This window comes from Passer montanus, unplaced genomic scaffold (genome assembly GCF_014805655.1).
Source record: "Passer montanus isolate IOZ18808 unplaced genomic scaffold, ASM1480565v1 scaffold23, whole genome shotgun sequence".
NCBI lineage: Eukaryota > Metazoa > Chordata > Aves > Passeriformes > Passeridae > Passer > Passer montanus.
The window spans coordinates 8,100,208-8,120,310 of NW_024366926.1; the positions used below are offsets into that span (position 1 = coordinate 8,100,208).

The 20,103-nt window shown below is 36.2% G+C and overlaps 1 protein-coding gene across 1 annotated transcript in view; it reads right to left on the minus strand.

Moving 5' to 3' along the window:
• Positions 1 to 20,103, minus strand: part of TBCK (TBC1 domain containing kinase) — an 89,151-nt gene that overhangs the window by 32,215 nt on the left and 36,833 nt on the right. The window contains exons 18-22 of the mRNA XM_039710383.1: positions 20,030 to 20,080; positions 19,234 to 19,317; positions 16,910 to 16,995; positions 11,461 to 11,497; positions 9,923 to 10,084 (exon numbers count right to left, since the gene is read on the minus strand). Coding sequence (XP_039566317.1) covers positions 9,923 to 10,084; positions 11,461 to 11,497; positions 16,910 to 16,995; positions 19,234 to 19,317; positions 20,030 to 20,080 — 420 coding nt within the window. The remainder of the gene's footprint in view (positions 1 to 9,922; positions 10,085 to 11,460; positions 11,498 to 16,909; positions 16,996 to 19,233; positions 19,318 to 20,029; positions 20,081 to 20,103) is intronic.

Sequence of the window (20,103 nt, forward strand, 5' to 3'; positions counted from 1 at the left end):
CTGACAGGATGAAGAGGGCATTCTCACTCATGGAGATGTATATGTAATGTCTCAGTGCTCTCCAAGATGCCCACAGTGGGGTATTTTATAGTTTAAACACTATGCGCCTTGTGTGTGAAAAAAATTTAAGCCTGATTTAAAACATAATAAAAATAAGTTATAATTTCAAAACTTAGTACATCTTCAAACTGCTTTTGAAAAATTGCAGAGCACCTGCATTTCAAAAAGTCAAAGGTGGAACCCAAGTATCTTAGGAACCAAAGTCATAATTTCATTTTCAAACATTATGTTTAGGAGTTCTGGCTCAAATGAGCTCAAGTATTTCACAGTCAAGCAGCAACCAAGCCTTACAGGAAACAATTCTATGGCAGCAGCTAATTGCTCAGCATCAAAAGGCTGTCTCTGACATTTCTAAATATGCAAATAATACAGCAACAGATAAAGGCAGGAGGAGAGAAGGGAAAGAAAAGTGATGTAACAGCAGCATCTTGGTTTTGCCATGGCCCCATCCTAACATTAAGCCTACTGAAATGTTTTGCTCCTTTCTGAACTAAACTTACTGTTTATTCGAAGATGTTTTTCATTTTGCTTTTATGCTAAACTGTAACTTCTTACCAAGCTGCTGCCAGCCTCTGTCCACACTCTCAACTGAAAGGGACAGCTCAGCCTGACAGATGCTTTTTAAGCTATATAAGTTTATTATTATAGATACAGGAGAGAAGTAGATTGCACTTGAAACAGATGTTGAAAAAAGCATCAGTTTAAGTGCAATACACCTGTGACAAAAGCACACAGAATGTTTTATTTTTACAGCAAAACTGGGTGTGCATATGTTGTTCACAGCAAGTGAAGGCAAGCAATGGAGAAAAACATAAGATGAATGGTTCTTTCCTAATGAAAATCTACACAGACCAAGCCTTTGTGTGCAGTTAATCAATTCCAGAGCCTTTTCCTTGGGTAACAGGATACCAGTTAAGAAACTCAGCCAAAATAAACTGCTTCTGCATTTTGGGAATAGACCAGAATTATGAGCGTGGTTTGACATCTCCATCACAAATACTTTATTACTACCCTGCCAGGCAACATTAGCTTTCACCACACAGCCACATAAATAGACCAGAAACTCTCTGTGCAGGAACTGAATAGGTCAGTCAGTTCAACCTCCTGATTCTTGCTCTTAGAAGAAATAGAGGTGAAAGGCCATACACTCTTTTTCCTGATGACATACAGAAGAGTGTGCATATTTAAAAGGACAAATCTAGGAAAAGAAGTGACATTTCTATCCAACATCTCCGTCTCTATTACTGTAAGAAGATAATTTTAAATGAAAAGGTCAATGCAGAGCTATTCTTTTCACATTATTTATTTCTTACATTGCAGGATAGTTGCGTGACTTCATTTTTTTGTGGAGAGCAGTAGAGAGAAGCAGCAGTAAACATTATGAATTATTCCCTAGACATTAGACTGCATAAAGGGCAAACGTGGATTCTTTTCTTACTTGTGATTGTAAAAATTCCTCTGACTCAGCAGTTCACTGGAAAGGTTTCCTAAAGAATGCCTTCCAGTACAGAAATGTGATGGTGTCAGGATTGACATGAGCAGGGAAGACACAGAATGCCAAGTGACTGTACAAAGAATGAAGCTGTACTGTGAGTCAATCACCAAATGCCACATGATATGTCTTATTGAGAGAGACAGAAATAGGTTACATAAACATGAATTAAGCTCTGACAAGAAAGCACTTTTTAAACTTTGTTATGAGGTGTGGCAATGCTGTTGAACAGCAGCTATTTCTGCAAACTAATAAAATATTAAAGACAGCTGGAGCAGTCCTATCACAGGGTAGGACACTGGCCAATGACAAAAGCACAGGAATTCCCAATATATAATGGAAATAGAGGGACAATACTATGCAAAACTTGAGAAATACACAAGGGGAAATAAAGCAGGTCAGCAGAAAAATGAACATTAATTCATAATAACCAGATAATAAACAGAAGATGCATGAAAGGACAGATTTATAAAATTGCAGTGATCAGCTCAGAGGATAAACTTGTGATGCCACCAACACAACATCCAACAACAGTTAATTTTTGAAGGAATAACTCTTTTTTGGCTTTTCTATGTTCTTTTTGTTATCATATTTGCTAAATATCTGTTAAGTCAGTTTTAGAATCTGAAATACTAGTGAAACTCACCTTCTTTATCCTAAATCTATGCTTCACAGAAATAATATGCAAAATACTGAAACTCAGCAAGCAAAAATAGAGATCATGCTGTTAGAGGTTTCCATCTGGGTGGTAACTATGAGCTACTTCAGTTATTTCCCAGGTGTAACAGGTATCAACCTGTAAAAAACTCTACAGTCAGAAGCTCTGACCAGACCAAATGCTTATAAAGCTGATGATTCTCTCAAGAGCCATAAGCAGACCTTTGCATTAGCTCTCCTGTTACCCTTCAGGATATTTGTAAGGAAATAACACGAAGCAACTCAGATTTTCTGCTTTTAAAATAAGATGGACATTCAGGTAATCCTGAAAAGGAGTACCTGTTGCCATGAGGAAAGGATGAAAGCCTCTAATTTGACCTGTTCATTCCCATATCAATGATGGAAAAACTCTGGGTAAAGATAAATACAGAGTATTTAGATCTGCCTAACAAGTATCCTGAACCATGGAACACTCTCAAACTGCTAGAGCAAGCAACATCTTATTCAGGATTGAAATGTTATTTCTCACAAATACAGCAACTGTAAACAGGAAGGATAACCATCTTGCTTATGTACCCATACTTAAAACTGCTTTCATTTCCAAAAAAATGCTCTAGCCATTTGGCACTGCAGTAGATAACTTACTGAGATCCAAAACTTCCAGTGTTTACTACTAGTCAAGTCTGTTAGTGTTTCACATAGCAAAACGAATAGCTTTAAGTAACTGACAGCAGCCCAACCTTGCCAGCATACATTTTCTATTTTATTTAAAGCTTGCAGCATAATTAACCTACTCATAAGCCACGAGAAAAAGTTCCTTTATTCTGTGAAAGAGCTAAGTTAACACCCTCATTTGAATTTACACATGAAAGCATTAAAGTACATTCAAGACATACAAGTTTGTCATTTCAGGGTTGCATTTGTGGTTTATCAGCTTACATGACTGCTTACATGATTTGGCTCCTTAGAATGGTGCTATGCTTTTTTTAGCATGAAGAGTGAAGAACTAGCAGGAGACTGTCTAGCTCCTTGCCTTGCTCTAAAGCCAAACGCAATGTGTCCAGCCTGTCCCCCCTATCTCCTACAGATGCTTGTCTTCACTTCTTAAATTTTTGAAGTGACAGAGGTGTCACCTGACACACCCCTGCTGGTTAATCAGATATTTATCAGCATTTTCAGAATGCAGACAACACTGCTCACATACAATGTGAGTTCTTCTCAGTTGGGATACCTGCCCTTCCTGAACAAGTTTTACCCTTCAATATTAACAATGCAGTCCTGAAATTTATTCCAAGGTTGCAGTACTAACAAAGTCTTACCTTTAGGTACAAACCCTGCTCTAGCTCTCCATGTTTAGTTTTGTACTTCATGTGGATTTCTACTAAAATCCAGGATACTCTCAGGACATTAGGAATGAAGAAATTTGGACAGAGAGAAACAAATGCTTCATGCAGCTTTATAAAGGTGAGAGTTTAAGTGAAATAGTAGGTGAAAGTAAATCAAAGGGAATTGACATCTATCCCAAAGTATAAGAGCACTGAGAGCTCACTTAACCTCATTTCAAAGGCCTTATTTTGACAGAAAGATTTTTCTAGCTCTCAGCCTACACTGCCATTCCAATCTGTATTTAAGTAATGTGTATCTCTATTACAATGCTAGATACACACTCCTCCCCAAATATATCTACAATCATATAGAAACATGGTAATAATGTACATTTCAATCAAGAATTTTTAATACAGCATTATTTGTGCAGCCCATTTAGAAATTCTCCTCAATTAACAGTTAGAGAACTAAAGATTATTGAGCAGAACATTTATACCCAGGAAAACAAACATATTCAGCATAACAAAATTATAAACAGATACCCTATAAGGCACCTTGCTCTCTCAGCAACGTTCTCTGCAATTGCAAAAGGAAAAAAAGTCTAGTACCCAGTATTGCTTTTCTAAGCATGAGTCTAATCCTGAATCAGTTGCTATGCTTGTAGTTTCAATGGGGAAAAAAGGAAATATTTTCCCAAGGCAGCTTTGTAATAAAGAAAAAAAAAAATCACCCCATCTAGCAACAAAGCTCAGATAAGAGCAGCTAGAATTTTGTCAGTTCAAGCCTAGAAGTACTAGTATGTTTGACAGTCTACCTTCTTGTACTTACACTTTATTTCAGTGTAAAGGTGTACAAAATCCCACATGACTAACAGATGGATTATTCTATTTTCTGAACTGTCTTATCACTATGGACAGTGCTATCAGGGCTCTTTCAAGAAATGGGACATAAGCTGTGTGTCAGACTGTTTTTAAGACATGGACTAGGAAAGTTCTACTGAGGAACTCACTTTTCACCCTTTTTGTGAAGCACCATCTCTTGTGGCAGAAAGCCCTTTGCTACAGGATAAATAATTTGATTTTGTTCTGCCAGTGACAACTACAGACTACAATAAAGTATTTCAGTATTTTTTTCCTAGTGTGTTGTCCATTTCAGCATTTCTCCTTAGTCTCAAGAGGGCAGAATCTATAATCTAGAACTGTTTTCTTTGTGTCACAATGAGTGGAAAAGGTGAATAATTAAAGAATTCACAGCTTCAGGTAAAACAACATCAATCTTACAGAGTCTGACACTACCAGACAGTCTTGGTGAGCAGGTGTGCCCTAACAAATCTCTCTGCTTCTGTCCCAAAGCCAATAATCTTGAGGAATTGCATCATGAAATACACCTGCATCTCCAAAAAGCCATCTAACATAGCAAAGATGAGCACCTTGCTCAGAAAAAAGATGTTTCCATAAATATCAGCCTGACCTACATACTTCAAGAAAAGAAAACTAGGAAAAGTGACTTCCTTTTATATGCTGATGTCTTTTGATATTTCCAATCAATATTTTTGTCATAATTACAACACCATTATCATGTGTATCATATGAAAGACACCAAAGTGCTGTTTTTCTTCAGCTGTACTGTAATTTGAAAAAATAGTCAGCTTCCCTAGGTCTGCAGCAAAATACTTCCCAGAGCCATATTCCATGAATGACAACAGAGCAATATGTCAAACTTCTGTAGCTGAAGTTAAAAAAGTTTCCTTTTAGAAGAGCTGTCTCGGCTTCTGTTCCTCAGAGCCTTAATCTAAGCAATAAGATATTTTCAAAAGTGCATGAAAAAAAGTCAAACCCTAACCAAAACACTGTATTATCTTTATTTTTCCTACTGCTCACTGGAATATGAAAAACCACTCCATCTCTGTAAGTCTCTTCAAAGGTGGTGTGTTACATTTTCCTTGGAGGAGTGGTGAAGCAAATGAGAACAGGCACTAAACACCCACAAACTCAGTGTGGACTTGGTGGCCAACTGTCATTTTTTCCTCTTATCAGATCTATATTAACGAAATGCTGAACCACCAGAAATTCCAGTACAATAAAAGCATATGGATCACAGATGTGGGCAAACAAAGGAGTTTTAGGAAGCAAAACAGCAGAAAGTAAAATGGTAGCTACCCAGGGTCAGAAACATATCTAAAGCAGAGCCTTCTGATATGTGTCTAAATTTGCTGCTGTCAACAGAAATGCATCATTCAAAACTGCTCCATACAATCTTTGTAGAGAATTTCCACTATTTTTAAACTTTTAGTCCATTTATAAGCTGGATGCAATCCTTCTAAGCATTCATATGGCTTCCACCATCATGGGATTCAGCATTTTGGCACATCACTAGAATGGCAATGGACATAATAATTTCTCCCACATTAGGGAAAATCAGTTCCATGGAGAATCATTTATGTCTGTGGTTTGACAACAGCCAGATCATGCATCTTAAAGCTACATGCCTGTGTCTTACAAAGTTTTCCACTTCGACCCTTTTACTGTAGCTCCTCATTGCACGGGATTGCTTTTCTACAGTCAGTCTTTATGAACTTCCCATCTGAGGCCAAGGTTCTTCCTTTGGAAGCACTGACTATCCAGGAGTCAGCAAAAAGACACCTTCCTAAGGTGCAAAGCATTAGAACCCTCCTCTTGCTCCAAAATTACAGAAGATGATCTTACTGAACTAACATAAAAGGTTGGTTTGAGTATGTTTTATCTCATGCTTGGGCTTAGTATTTCCCTATTGTCTGACAAAATCAGTCCCCATCTTTCCATCAGTTCTCAGAAGCCCACAACTCATCTCTGTATGTCAGTGCTGATACTGGCAGTGATCACTGGGGGAAGAGCTCTTTGCCAGGCTCTATACTGCATCCATTCCTGGTCGGAGTGGATTGGTCTAAGGATCCTTCAAATGTTTGCAAAGAGCAGTACATGTGTCTGGATACTTCCTAACAAAAGCTGCTGTAGACTTTGTACTACTTGTACAGTGGGTAATGAACCTGGTAATCCAGTCAAACTACAATAACCATCATTTTTGAGTTGAATAATGGGCATTATCACACAAACTTACTGCAAGATTCTACAAGCAAAACTGCATGTCTTAAAGTAGACTTATATAGCTGGTCCTCAGGGCATGAAAAGCCATCTGGCTTGTAAATCTGCTGATACACAAGGTTGAGGGATATCCAGACTGGCTTAGTACAAATAAGCAGTGGTCTGAAAGCAGAGTCCTGTCTCTGTCGTTGGTACCTCAGGAATCTCATCATAGTCGTGTCACCCTCACCATGTTCATTTTCCAGACACATACTGCTACATGGCAGACTTACAGGAAAAACAAAGGTAATGTCTAATGTCTTTGCTCTGTCTGCATCTCCTGAAAGACAAAATGTTCTAAGTCTCAAAACTACAGGTAACAGATTAGCAACAATTCCAGCGTTGGTTTTGTGTTTCTGTCTCAAATATTCCTAAATATTCTCTGGAATGTATATTGCTTGGATAAAGTTTGTATTTAACAGAGCTCCTTAAACACAAGGAAAAAATATCAAAGAATAAATGAAGGAGAATTTAAATTTTAAAATCCCAGTACTTGTGGGTAGTAATTTCCTAAACGACCTAATTCTATTTAAGTTTTAGCAGTTGCTTATATGCCCCCTTCAAACAGTTCCATGAGGAATAGAGCTAGGATATTTGTTGCAAAAGGATTTTCCAGTATTCTTTATTAGCCAATTATTTTATCAAAAGCTTCAAATAAATTTCCTAATCTGCTAGGACATAGTTTGAACAACATAAAAAAAATTAAAATTTCCAACAGAGCTTCCAAAAATGACAAGCATTGCCCAATTGTATTTGCTTTATAGCTAACATAAGGCCAAAGCTTTGAGACAAGTATTGGAAAGGGTTTTCAGAACCAAGTAATCAATGCTGGCACAACACCCCTTCATTTTCCTCACATCACTATTATTTTAAAACAATAGTTCCATTCGTGTTATATACAGTGCATTGGAAATTAGGCAGTGGGATTTTTGTTTTGTATAAACAAGAAATCTTAAAAGTGTTCTACAAAATTTCAAGATTGCAGTAAAATACCTCTGTCAATTAGGAAAGGAAGTTGCCTTCACTGGCAGCCTAAAATAATCCATTCCAGTGCACACAAAGCTTAAAAATGACAGGAGTTTCAGACTGTTGAGCAACAATTTATTTTAGTTTAAAATTATCACAGATGTTTTGAACAACATATTCTCTTCCTAGGGGTGATATATCTTCAGATGAAGGTTATTTACTTTCAGAAAATTCTCAGCCTTGGCACACAACTTATTGTAACCAAAATAACAGAAGTCTTGTTTGGGAGACACAGGTGACAAAATGCATAATGAGTCAATACTTTTTAATCAGAAATAAGACTCAGAAAGAAAAGGCACAAGGCTATGAGAATTATATGTTGAAAAAGTTACTGATTAACCTAGACCAACAACATTTAACTTTTAAGACACAGTAGAATTGTCTTTCTTTTCCCTTAGTTTTACTAGCAGTATTTTATGGTATGCTTTAGATTAATCTCAGAATACTCAATTGTGCTACTGTTGATATACTAAATATCATAGACATCACCAATTTAAGAAAAAAACCCCACTTTTCAGAAACTTGTATTTCCTACCAGAGTATCAGTAAAGTTGTCATCACCTAAAATCAGCAGAATTCATGTACCTTATATCACCACAGATTTTAGTGATTTAATTTTATTATATGAACACATATGTATTACAAGAACTAACGTGTTCTTATACATGACCTCAGCATAAAATACTTTCATTGTCAGTAAATCAGCTGATTGAGATAAAATGGAATCTATAATTTAGCACCCTTCAAGAAAAAGAAAAATATGGAGAAATTACCTTAGGCAAGAAAATAAGTTAAATATTAACAGATCTGTACTTAACTAGGACATACAGCTAACACATGGGGGAGGAGGGGGTGGGGAGAGAATCAGTCTTTTAGTTTAGCACTCACATTTCAGCCATATGTAGATATCCCATTAAATTTACCATTTGAAATGACTAAACATGCACATTGAAAATTAAAATTCTACACTATAAGGAATGGCCTAATTAAATTTCTTATAAATGTAAAAATATAGTAGCAAATGGATAGTACATATCAAACTTCCTATAAATAAGTAGGAGACAAATTTTGAAATCCAGACGCATATGGAAGGGTTTACAGTGAGAGACAATTTGTGACAACAGTATTTAAAGAAATCGCTTTCTTTCATTTATGATAACTCACTGACTTATGCAACTGTGAATTCAGCCTCATCTGCTTGGTACCAAATCCTAGACTACTGCTAACCTCTGTGAACTCTGCAGTTGTGGAGACTGCAACACTTAAGAAGACTTAAGAACACTTAAATTCTCCTCCAAACTTCATTCTCTCCTTCAGTTCTTCTGAATAAGAACTTCTGTTTAAATTAATTACTGAATTGCACACATAGGTGTTCAAATAGAGCTCACTAAATCCTTAATTAGCCCAGGAATTACCCCAAAGTTAGAGCTATCTAAAGAAAAGCCACTCATTTAAAACAGTGTCAACCTCTTACCTAAGACCTGTATTACATTAGTAAGATCCTGAGCAGGAGAGAGTGAATTAATACCTTCCTACTTGTGTCACTACAAACTAAAATACATCTTTCAACTGGCTTACTCAGTTCAAACACATTCTATGGTCTTACTAGGTACTTGCTCAGAAGGAAGTTCCAAACTTCATGGTTAACTGCAATGTATTTTTGTAAGGTACCAGTTTGTATGGATAGGTTAATCACCTCCCACTGAGCAAGGATACAGAATGTCTGCACAATGATCATGATACAGTTTTGAAGGTTATTCTGAAAGCTTTAAATTTCAAATGGAAATATTTAACAGAGTAATTCCAATGGCTTCCTACACTTCTTTCCCTAATCCTTTTACATTAATTACTTCCAGAGTATAAGTTTAATTATGTTCAAAAGGAAACAGGCCCATACCAGCACCAAAGAGGAAAAGGGACAATTCAGAATTGTACTCAATTTATTTAAAAATTCATATAAACTGATTGTGTTTGTATGTGGCATGACTACAAAAAGTTGCTTCTGAATGAGTTTAAATAGTTCTAAATTTCACAACAAAATACCCCAGTCTTCACCTGGAAATAATCCTACTGCATTCTTGCTGATGACAGCAAAAAAACTCTAACTAACTACAATAAATCGTAGTTAAGATCCACACACTCTGGCAGTGAGTTTGCCTAAATCTACCATGATTTCTAAGCATATATTTAGAAACACACTGAGGAAGACAGATAAGAAAGGAAGAAACAGTATTTTCTGTACCTGGCAAGTCTGAGAAAAGGAGAATGCACTCATTGAATCCATTAGCCAGAAGACGATCCCTCAGCTGCTGAAGTATGGCAACTCCAATACAGAATGGAAAGGAGGAATTTCCAAGCAGTAATGTATCCCACAAGTGAAAAATTTTGTGCAAAGGAAAGACATCTGCATAATGAATAAGCACAAAAAATAAAATTATAAGCATATACACACAATAACAGGGTTAATGAGTTGCCTATGTACTTTCTTTCCTCTCCCATCTTGAGTGATTTGTTTTTTATTTGGGAGCAAAGAGGACTCAACCTGTTTAGGATCATGTTTGTGTTCATATGAAGTTTAATTATTCTGTAAATAACAGTCTTCTAAATGAATACTTGGAAGTACATGGGTTTTCACATTTGAAGTATGTCAAGAATTAGGCAATTTATTTTTCTTTTAGTACAGTACAATTGCATATTAAGGCAAGCATATCCCTTTTTCACAATAAGATGACATTAACGAGTTAATCAATAAGATCAACTACTTACAATTCAACAAATAAATGAATAGAATAATGAAAAAAATTGGCAGAATAAAAGAAAGACAAGGAAAAAGGCCTATTAAAAATAACAAGATCTTATATATAAAGCTGAAGGTTGTTCTCTTAAAATATACCATCTTCTAGCCAAATAGTTCTAAGACTTTATTGCACATGATTGCTTGAGGAAAACATCTCCTTGGTTTTCCAAATGTGGTGATTCTCATAAAGGGTATAGAAAAAGGGACAACTGCAAGAACCAGTGCTTTACAGTCAAAATCTTTAGAAAATGCAATAAAGAATCTCACATTAAGTTCTCTGATATTTCATCAGAGAAATAATCTATCAGCTCTTTACATTCCGCCACTTCTTTGAAAATTTAAATTCAACGTCTGCCAATGTTGATATGACATGAAAAAAATCAAAGATTTTTGAGAAAAAATCTAGACTTTCTAGACTTGATTTATTAACTTTGTTCTCTTTAATTAAAACCCACCAAATTAGAAAGCTATTTTTTCCTAATATACATGCACAAATATAGTAAAGTAGTTCTACCAGAATAACAGTGTGTCAATGTGCAACAAAAATATGATTACCTTCCAAAACAAAGTCACTCCCTTTCTTACATTATTTGAGTGATGGCAGGGAATGGTGGTGTGGTTTGGTTTTGGTTTTTAACTATTATGACATCTTTTTCCAGTAGATAATAGCTTCCTCTGAACACACCCTAAATACTGCATGTGCAAAATAATCCAGACAATAATAACAACAACAACATAATGACTGTATAATAATCTAACAATAACAACAACTCAAAACCACAGGAGAAGTACTAATTATTACCAAATCAGGTCAGAAAGTGACAGGCACTGCTGAGTTTTCCACAACACATCCTTGCAAATTATAAGCATCCTACTAAATGACCTATCATGCCAATTAAGAAAGGTTTTAGCTGGAAAAGTGAGAAAAATTAAGCTTAAGAAATAGAAGAACATTTAATCAGAGGAAAAAAAGGCATACTCACGTGTAAACATTGTAAGAAACCAAGGAATCGCATAAAGCTGCCAAAGGTAGTGATGGGGGGAAGAAGACAAAAAAAGTTTTGAGAACTCAAGTTGTACATGACAGTCGTCAACTACATTAAAAATTGCCTATTTTGCATGAATTCAGTTAGAAAGGAAAATAACTGCAGTGTCACATCTTCTATCACATAGCTCTTAGCCCCTCAGAAACTTTTTTCATCCCCAAATTTTTCAAATTATTAGTTTGTAACACTGTATTGAAAACAGTAAAAAACAATCACCACCCTTACTAGGCTGGTTTGCAAAATATAACCTTCAAAGTCTTAAAGAACTCAAAACCCTACTCTACTACACAGTTGAAATTCTCAATAATATAAGCAAAAATTAGTCAAGGATGCCTGAAAAAGCACAAACCAACTTGATTTAATCTATCTTTTTGACTATAGAAGAAAACGGTTTTACAGAAATAACAAAAAGTTCAAATCATGATTTTCAAGAGAAAAAATAACCACCTCTGCCTTTTTCTGCCATGCTGATATTTATTAAAATGCATAATTGCCAGTGAAGAGATTAAGGACAGTTTTATTCTCAGTAAACACTCACTAACACCCAAGCATTTCTGTAGTGCCACTGTGACCATTTTGGGGCAGTGTCACTCGAAGGTGTCCTGCTTTAGCACTTACACCCCCACGAGACTCGTGCTGCTGCAACAGCCACAGAAAACCTTTAATGCCTGCAAGCTTCCATACTCAAGACATCATACAGAGAAAGAGCTAAGCACTTATGACACCTTAAGAACTTCTAATTTTTCAACGATGCATTTAGCAAGGCAAAGGCAAGAAAATCTCTTTTCTTAAAACATCAAATTGCACAGAAAGTTTCCATAAATAAGGAATGCAAGAGCGAGACGATCATTGCTAAATTTTACTCAACTGCATGGCTCATGTGCTATGAAGATTTACAGTTAAACATAAAGCTTAATATATTACTTTTTAACTCATAAAAAGTGCAAATTAATCCTCCTATTGAGCTTTTCCTGGAAGTAAACAAATGAGGAGCAGAAAACATAATTGATATTATGTTAATAAATTACTTCTCATTCCATAAACCCTGAACTGGGTTATGGCTCTGACTAAATGATGCACACATTTGCTGAAAACCTTCTTAGCACAGCTCTAAATTATATTCCTATGCCTTCATCTGAGTGCCCGAGATCTGAACCATACTGTCCCTAAACTAAGGAAGGTTCAATGACCTGTTCACCACTTCTAATATTCAGCAGGATTTTATGAAGCTTGACCTCCAGCCCACCAACTGATTTTAAGCATTCAAAATCCAAACCAAATCAATTTCTATCACCATATTATCCTTATAATACAATCATACTATTTCCCTCAGTATATCTATGACATGTTTTAAACAGATGGCATTCTAGGAATAATAAGGTATCCTGTTCCCCGAAATACCCCCTGCAGTGGTTGTGACCAGCTAATACCTGTTTATCTGCTTGTTTGTATGCAATATCTTGCCTCCCATGCAGTAGGAAAACCAGCCTAGTGTCCTGAGGCTCCTCTTTGCTTGGAGGTACATATTATGTAAACCACATTATTTCCTTGGTATTTAAAATAAATTATTTCCTCTTTTTCGTATATATGATTAAAATGTTTTACCAAAGCAGATCCTCATTTTCTCCTAATTTCACAAACATCTTTATCACACATGCATTTACACAGAAATAAACAAGAAAATACATGAGATGCAAAGCTTTGAAGATTATGAAAAGATAATCACAAGGAAAATCACTGCTTTGCTCTAAACCACCTTCACCAAACCCATCAGCAGTGACATGAAAAGTAGGTCGAACAATTTAAGTAGAAGGTGTCAGGCGAGCTTTTATTGAAGGGAGTTTTTCCTCTGACTTGAACAAAAATAATGCTTGAAGACAAGGAGTGCTGGTAAACCCGAAGAGGTTATGGATGCTATTAGCAAGCAAGGAGAGGGAAGGCCCAGCGCTGTTCCCCGGGGGCAGGGACAGGCAAGGAGCTGAGCCAGGACAGAACTCGGGACCGCGCACAGCGCTGGGGAACGCTGCCCTCCAGCGGCCGCCGCCCGCAACAGCAGCAGCAGCGCCCGAACAACGGGCTCCGGGAAAAGAGGATTCCAACCTGAAAGCTAAGGGGGGTCTGGTTTTACTTTGGCTTATCTCTCCCGAAGTACATCTAATGTGTAATCAAAGTAGCATCTGAACAGCTGGAATAGCCCGAGAATAAGCCACATTAAAAGAAGAGCCTGTAAAATCAACACTTTTTTTTTTAGAGAGACCTTGAGAGGAACGCTGCCCTAATTATAATTTTACTTTGTATCAGGGAGTAATGCCACCCATGTTCTGCCTTTCCTTTCCTTGCTTACTAATGGCATTCATAACTTCTTCAGGCTTACAAACACCTCCTTGTCTTAAGTCATTATATTTATTATAATCACAGGAAAAATTCCCTTCTATAATAAGGAATACAGAAAAAGTGTAACTTATTTTTTTTCTGCATATACTTTAGCTGTACCATATATTGCAGTGCCAAATCCAAAGATAACGAGGTTTGTGGTTTTTTTCTCCTCTTAAATGCCTGTTTCATTTTTTTTCTGTTTGATGTATGTGTGAAACAACGTTGTCCAACAATAAGCAGAATTTTGTTTTGCTAAGTTGTTCTAACAACTGTCCCAACTGCTACTTTTTGCTTTAATTCTCTGTTGTTAATAAAAACTATATTTTTGCTTTCCACAACTTCTTGACTGGGGGGAGAGGTGGAGAGGGAAATGCTGAGCTCTTCTCCCTGGATCCAGTGACAGGATATATTGGAGTAGTTCAAAGCTGCACCAGGGAAGATTTAGATTGGACATTAGGAAGAGTCTTTCTTTACCAGGAAGGTGGAAACACTGGAAGAAGCTTCCTAGAGAGGTGGCTGATGGCCCAAGGCTGTCAGTGTTTAAGAGGCATTTGGAGAATGCCCTTAACAGCACTGTTTAAGTCAGCCCTGATGTGGCCAGGCAGTTGGACTACAAAAGCCTTGTTGGACCCTTCCAAAGGAAATTGTCTATTCTACAAACTCCCAATCTTTCACCTTCCTGCTCCACATTTGAGATACAGACACATGTACTTAGCTTCAATCCTATATGGCGCCTAGACAATCATATATTTAAAGGCTTCAGAAAGGTGCAAAAGATAAGGCAAATTGAATCACATTTTTAATATGAGATTCTACCCACCTATATGTACCTACACAAACAAAATTTGAAGAATGATCACTTTCTTCACAAGATAGAAATATCAGCAATTCATTTTCAGGTAATTGTGTAGCAGGACAAACAGAGAAAGTACTTCAAGGGCAGGATTTTTAAAATGAAGCTCTGTTACTGACACCTTGTGCATATCACCAAAACCAAGCTAAGGTTGGTGATATCTACCTGTGCCAGCAGCTTCAGCACAATGATATTAAGGAACAGCAATCAGTTTGCTTTCTCTGTTAGTGGATAGATGACAACTGTGTCTACCTTCCATAATTCACAGTTGAAAGTGCTTTAGAGTAATTTATGGCAATCACTGCACTTTTACCAACATTGTACACTTCTTTGTTTTTCTTCATTTTCTTCTTTAACATGGTCTGCTGTTTAGGGTCAGAATTAGTCAGTAAAATAAGGAATGTGTTATACAGCATTATATAGGGCGGGGAAGAGTATAAACTTTGGGAGAGTGAGCAAAGAAGAACTGTAAGATTCACTGTATATATTATCCCTCTATTTATATGTAAATCACATAGCCACAGCAATACTTAATCCAGGCACCACATCAGCTAATAATATTCACAATGACCCAAGCTTCAGCAGTGTTCAATATTCTGAGAGCTACGTGACCTGAAGCAAATGAGAAGGGTGCCAGGAACACAATCTTGCCTGCAGCAGAGCCTGTGTTTCAATGATGAAAGATTAATCAGGGTTTACTTTGATAGGATTAGTACTCAAGCACGAAACTCTGGTTCAGATCTCATTACTACACTGCATATCCTTCACCTTGATGGATCCTACGCTGCCTTGTTACAGTCACAAAAAATCACCTCTCTGACTAATCTAAAAGGCAGAACAACTTTTACTTAATAAAAAAACCCGAACCCTGACAGATAATTCAGAAAGGACAAACTCTCTTCAGAGGTTAATGTTAATTTTAGAACTTGCATTTTTATTCAATGTAAGAGTTTTAAAAAATAATTCCTCTTTTGCAATTGTTTATTATATTACCTAATCATTGACAGATGATCAGATTTAGAGGTAAGGTTCGTGTATGACTATGTACTGTCCAATGAGTAGCAAAACATAAACTAAAATAAAACAAAAAGTGATTTCAAACTATTCCATCTGACTTGTACCTTGGAAGTCTTCAGTGGAGAATTATAACTGCATAGGTAGACACAAGGAGCTGCTGAAATATCTTACTTATGAAATTTGCATTTCTACATGGACATCTCCTGATTTCAGTTATCTTCTTCCATTTTCATCCTCTCAGTCATCATCTGCTCTTATGACCAACTGGTAATTACCAAATTTGTAAATGCCAAATATGGAATGATATAGACCACATCAATTAACATTATCTCTAGGTGGGTAGAATCTCATATTAAAAATGTGATTCAATTTGCCTTATCTCTTGCACCTTACTGTTCAGAAACATCAGTATTTGTAGGCAGACAAACATTTTTATTTTGGCTTTCTTGACTATACCCACCTCTCCAAAAAGGAGGAAAGCTTTACTATTTACAGTGATAGTTAGAAGTGAGGCTCTAAAGAAGGCCTGGTTTTGCTTTTTCCAACAAAGCCCATCCCCTCTACTAGTTTTTGGCTGTGTTCTCAGTTTTCATTTTCCTCCATCTAAGAGATTTTTTTTCCAATGGAAGCATAAAACTTGAGTCTATGTTATGCACTTGTCCCATATTTGAGATACACTCCAGCAAATGGCTGCTTAGCATTTTCCAAGGTCTGACACATCTACAAGACTGATGAGCATGGACTTTTTCTATAACTTGCAAAATAATGTGGAATCTGTGCTAATCAACAGCATTCAATTAACTGCAGTAATTTTGCTATTAGCACTTCATGAGTACACGAATTTTTTGTATATTAACCCACATTTCAAAAATACATGTATATATACCTTTTAAGATGAATCTAAGTTATAATAACTGGCTAGTAGTATTTTTATTGTATTTACCATCTAAGCAGAGCAGGAAGGACTAAAGCACATAAAACAAGAATCAAAACTTTATCAGCATATTTAGGAAGGTCTATTAATATGGAAGTTTCACTTCTGTCCAAGTGCTACTGAAGCAGTTTGGAAAGTCATCTCATCCCTCATTTTGAATTTTTTATTTCCTCTGGATAATACTTATAAGGACTCTTAGCACTTACATCTGGAATAAACCCAATTTCATTGAGGTGGTTACTCAGCTCTGGATCATGGAATGCAATCATCTGGGAAAACACTGTCAGGTATTCTGAAATGACAAATCCAAGACTGTTGTCAAAAACACGAGCCATCACATGCTGCTAGCTCACAATAGAGCTGTAGGAAAGCCACTCATTTTAAACCTACAATAAAATAGCAAGTGAATACCACCGCTGTACTCCTTGTTACCATTACATTCAATACAGAGGAAGAAACATTTAAATTTTCTTCTTTAATACTTCTCAATTTGGATTTTTAACAATGGTTTAACTTGGCACACACTTAGGTTGTAATGTATGCTTGACATGCAAAGTTAAAGACTGTTTAGTAACCAGCAAGGAGAAATATCCACTATAAAAGATAAAATTTATTCCATCTTCAGCCTGGCCTATTAGGTGGATGGGTACAATTTCATTAAGTTGTCTAAACAATACTTGCTTTTAATTGGAAGAGAAGCAGACAGCAGAACACAGGACAGTGACAGATTTCTCTCTGTTCTGCCCCTCTCTCAGTTTTGTCCACACTGTCACACACTCTGTTTGAAGAAAGCTGAAGAGGCAATAATTGCAATTTTGTAACAGATGGTAATTCCTTTTCCTCCAACATTTCCACGAACAGACTAATTGGGGCATGGACAGCTAGAGAACAGGGGAGCAACAGACAGAGAATACAAACTGCAGAGTTTGCAATGTGCCGGCATCTCAATGCTCCACACAGTTTGTATTTACTCAGAAGACACAAAGCAGCTAAAATTGCAGTGGGTCATTAAATGACATTCTTAACCCTTTCCTCTACCTTAAAAAGGCAGGGAAATCACACAGTATCTTCTTTTTCTTTATTTATACATTTTTTTAAACATATAACCCTAGAAAGGATTAATTAGAGTAGTGAAAGACCCCTAAAGGGTCCAACCTTCCTGAGTCTTTGATGATGCCAGATGCAGAACGGGAACTCAGGAATGCCTACACTGCTTTGGTTCACAGAATCCTACTGACCTGTATTTCTAACTTTGGCTGATACACATTTTTGCAAAGCTCCTTAGGAATAACATCAGGAAACCCTAGAGAGCAAAAGTATTATTTTATGGAACACTATAGCCTCTTGAGAAAAGTCTTTACCAAGCCATTAATCTTGAAGTCTAAAGTAGTTGTCTCCAGAGGAACATATTTATTCTTTTGATCTTTAGACCTTTACTACAAGCAATCTTTCTTTACAGACAAAAGGATGCAAACATGTTCTCTCGAATAATTTTCCCCATTTTTTTATTCAGTTCACAACACCTCTTGCCCATTGTCTTCCATACATAAACTCTCCTAACCCTGGCATTCTCTTCTTATGTTAGCTCTCTCCCAATTATCTAATATGTAAATGCTTTTAAAGTTTTGTTGATCAGTTTTTAATTACCTTCCTTGAAGACAAAAATGACAGACACTTTAAAGCTGACAAGTTTCATATGAAATATACAAAAGAATTTATTTAAAAGAACCACAAGGACAGCAAGCCATGGTGATACTCAGTATTCAATAAACATTAATAACTGCTTGCAATTAAAAACATTAATTACCACCCGTTTCTTTTAATTACAAATGACTTTTGAAACAGCTTCTTTTGTTTTTTAAAGACTGTTTGGAAGACAAATTATCTTCCCAACACAGACTGTGCCAAGGTGACTTTCTAGGTGGAGACTATTCCTTTTCATATTTCCATCAAATTTAAAATTACTTTTCAATTAGAACAGACATTCCTAGCTATTGTTTTAATTTATCTAAGTTACCTACATACTTGTTGAACTATGGAGCAGTATTCCTCAGGGTTTTCCATCTCCTGTCCTGTATTGAATAACATCATCTGCTCAATAAGAAATTCCCCTTGAATCTCTATTTTCCTGAATACCATAACTTTCATTTTCTGAAGAACCCCTAGTTTGTACTGTTCTTCTTCATTTTCCTTTATTGTCCAACAGCTCCTCTAACACAATGACTTTGATCACCTGAAGGGTAAGCCTCTACAATGTAACACTAGAAAGACTATTTACTGCTTTCAGAACTCTGCAGGATGGACTGACTCTTACCCTGGATATTACATAGAACATTTTTTTATGTGTGCACTTCTTGATTTTTTTATCCTGTCTGAATCCTTAACCACTTACTTTGTTCCAAATTTTCTTGCATACTTACATGATTTTAACTGTATCACAATTTTTTTAACCCCTTGAAAAAGTGTATTTACATATCCAGAAACAATGCTACTTCTCTTACAACTACACCAAATAAAGGGACTGGCTTACCTTGAATAACATGAGAATTATCCTTCAGAAAGAAGTTATACAAATACTTTGGAATAAAAGCAGACATGCAGGCATATGCCAGAGCTGAAAAATTAAAAAAAACCCAGATGCAATGACAGAAGCAGAATTTAATTGCACCTTAAAAATTTGTTATTAATCAGATAATAAGCATAAATACTTAGATCAATCTGTACATAAGAATTATTGCATGCACAGTAGACATAATATGAGTCATTGTCGTAAGAAACTAGTTTTCCCATACAGAGACCTTACATAAAGAAAGCTAAGTACAAGACAATAAAAGCTTGGACTACACTTGTTATGAACAAATCACATTCTAAGAAGATAAAGGTCATATATCTAAAGCTGATCTGAAACTTTCAGGCATTTAAAACTACCATCAGCTTTTCTGAACAAAGCTGGTCTGACAGTTTAACACTTAGGTTACCAAATAATACATCCACCTTAAGCATGGCTGAACTACAGCTTCACTGAGAAATACAAGTGCTACAGCAGCATTTCTTCCTTTTTCTATTCAAGATTATTTGTGCTTTTTAAAATATATCATTATTGCACTTGGCAATAAACAGCACTTGAACCCCTGCTTGAAGAGCAGTACACCACATGCAGTTTTCGAAACTCCAACCATTTCTTTGGCCTGTGGCAACAAGAGCTTTAAAATTCCTTTGTAGATACAGAAACTTTCCATCTCTAAGTGGATTCACACATCTGTCTGCACATAGATACAGATGAGAGACTGTGTTTTTCTTTGCTCACTGCAGGAAAAGGTACTCACCTTCATTGTTAAAATTCAAGTACAGAAATGGTGCACAAAGAGAGTCAAGACCTAAAGAGAGAAGAGCCATGAAG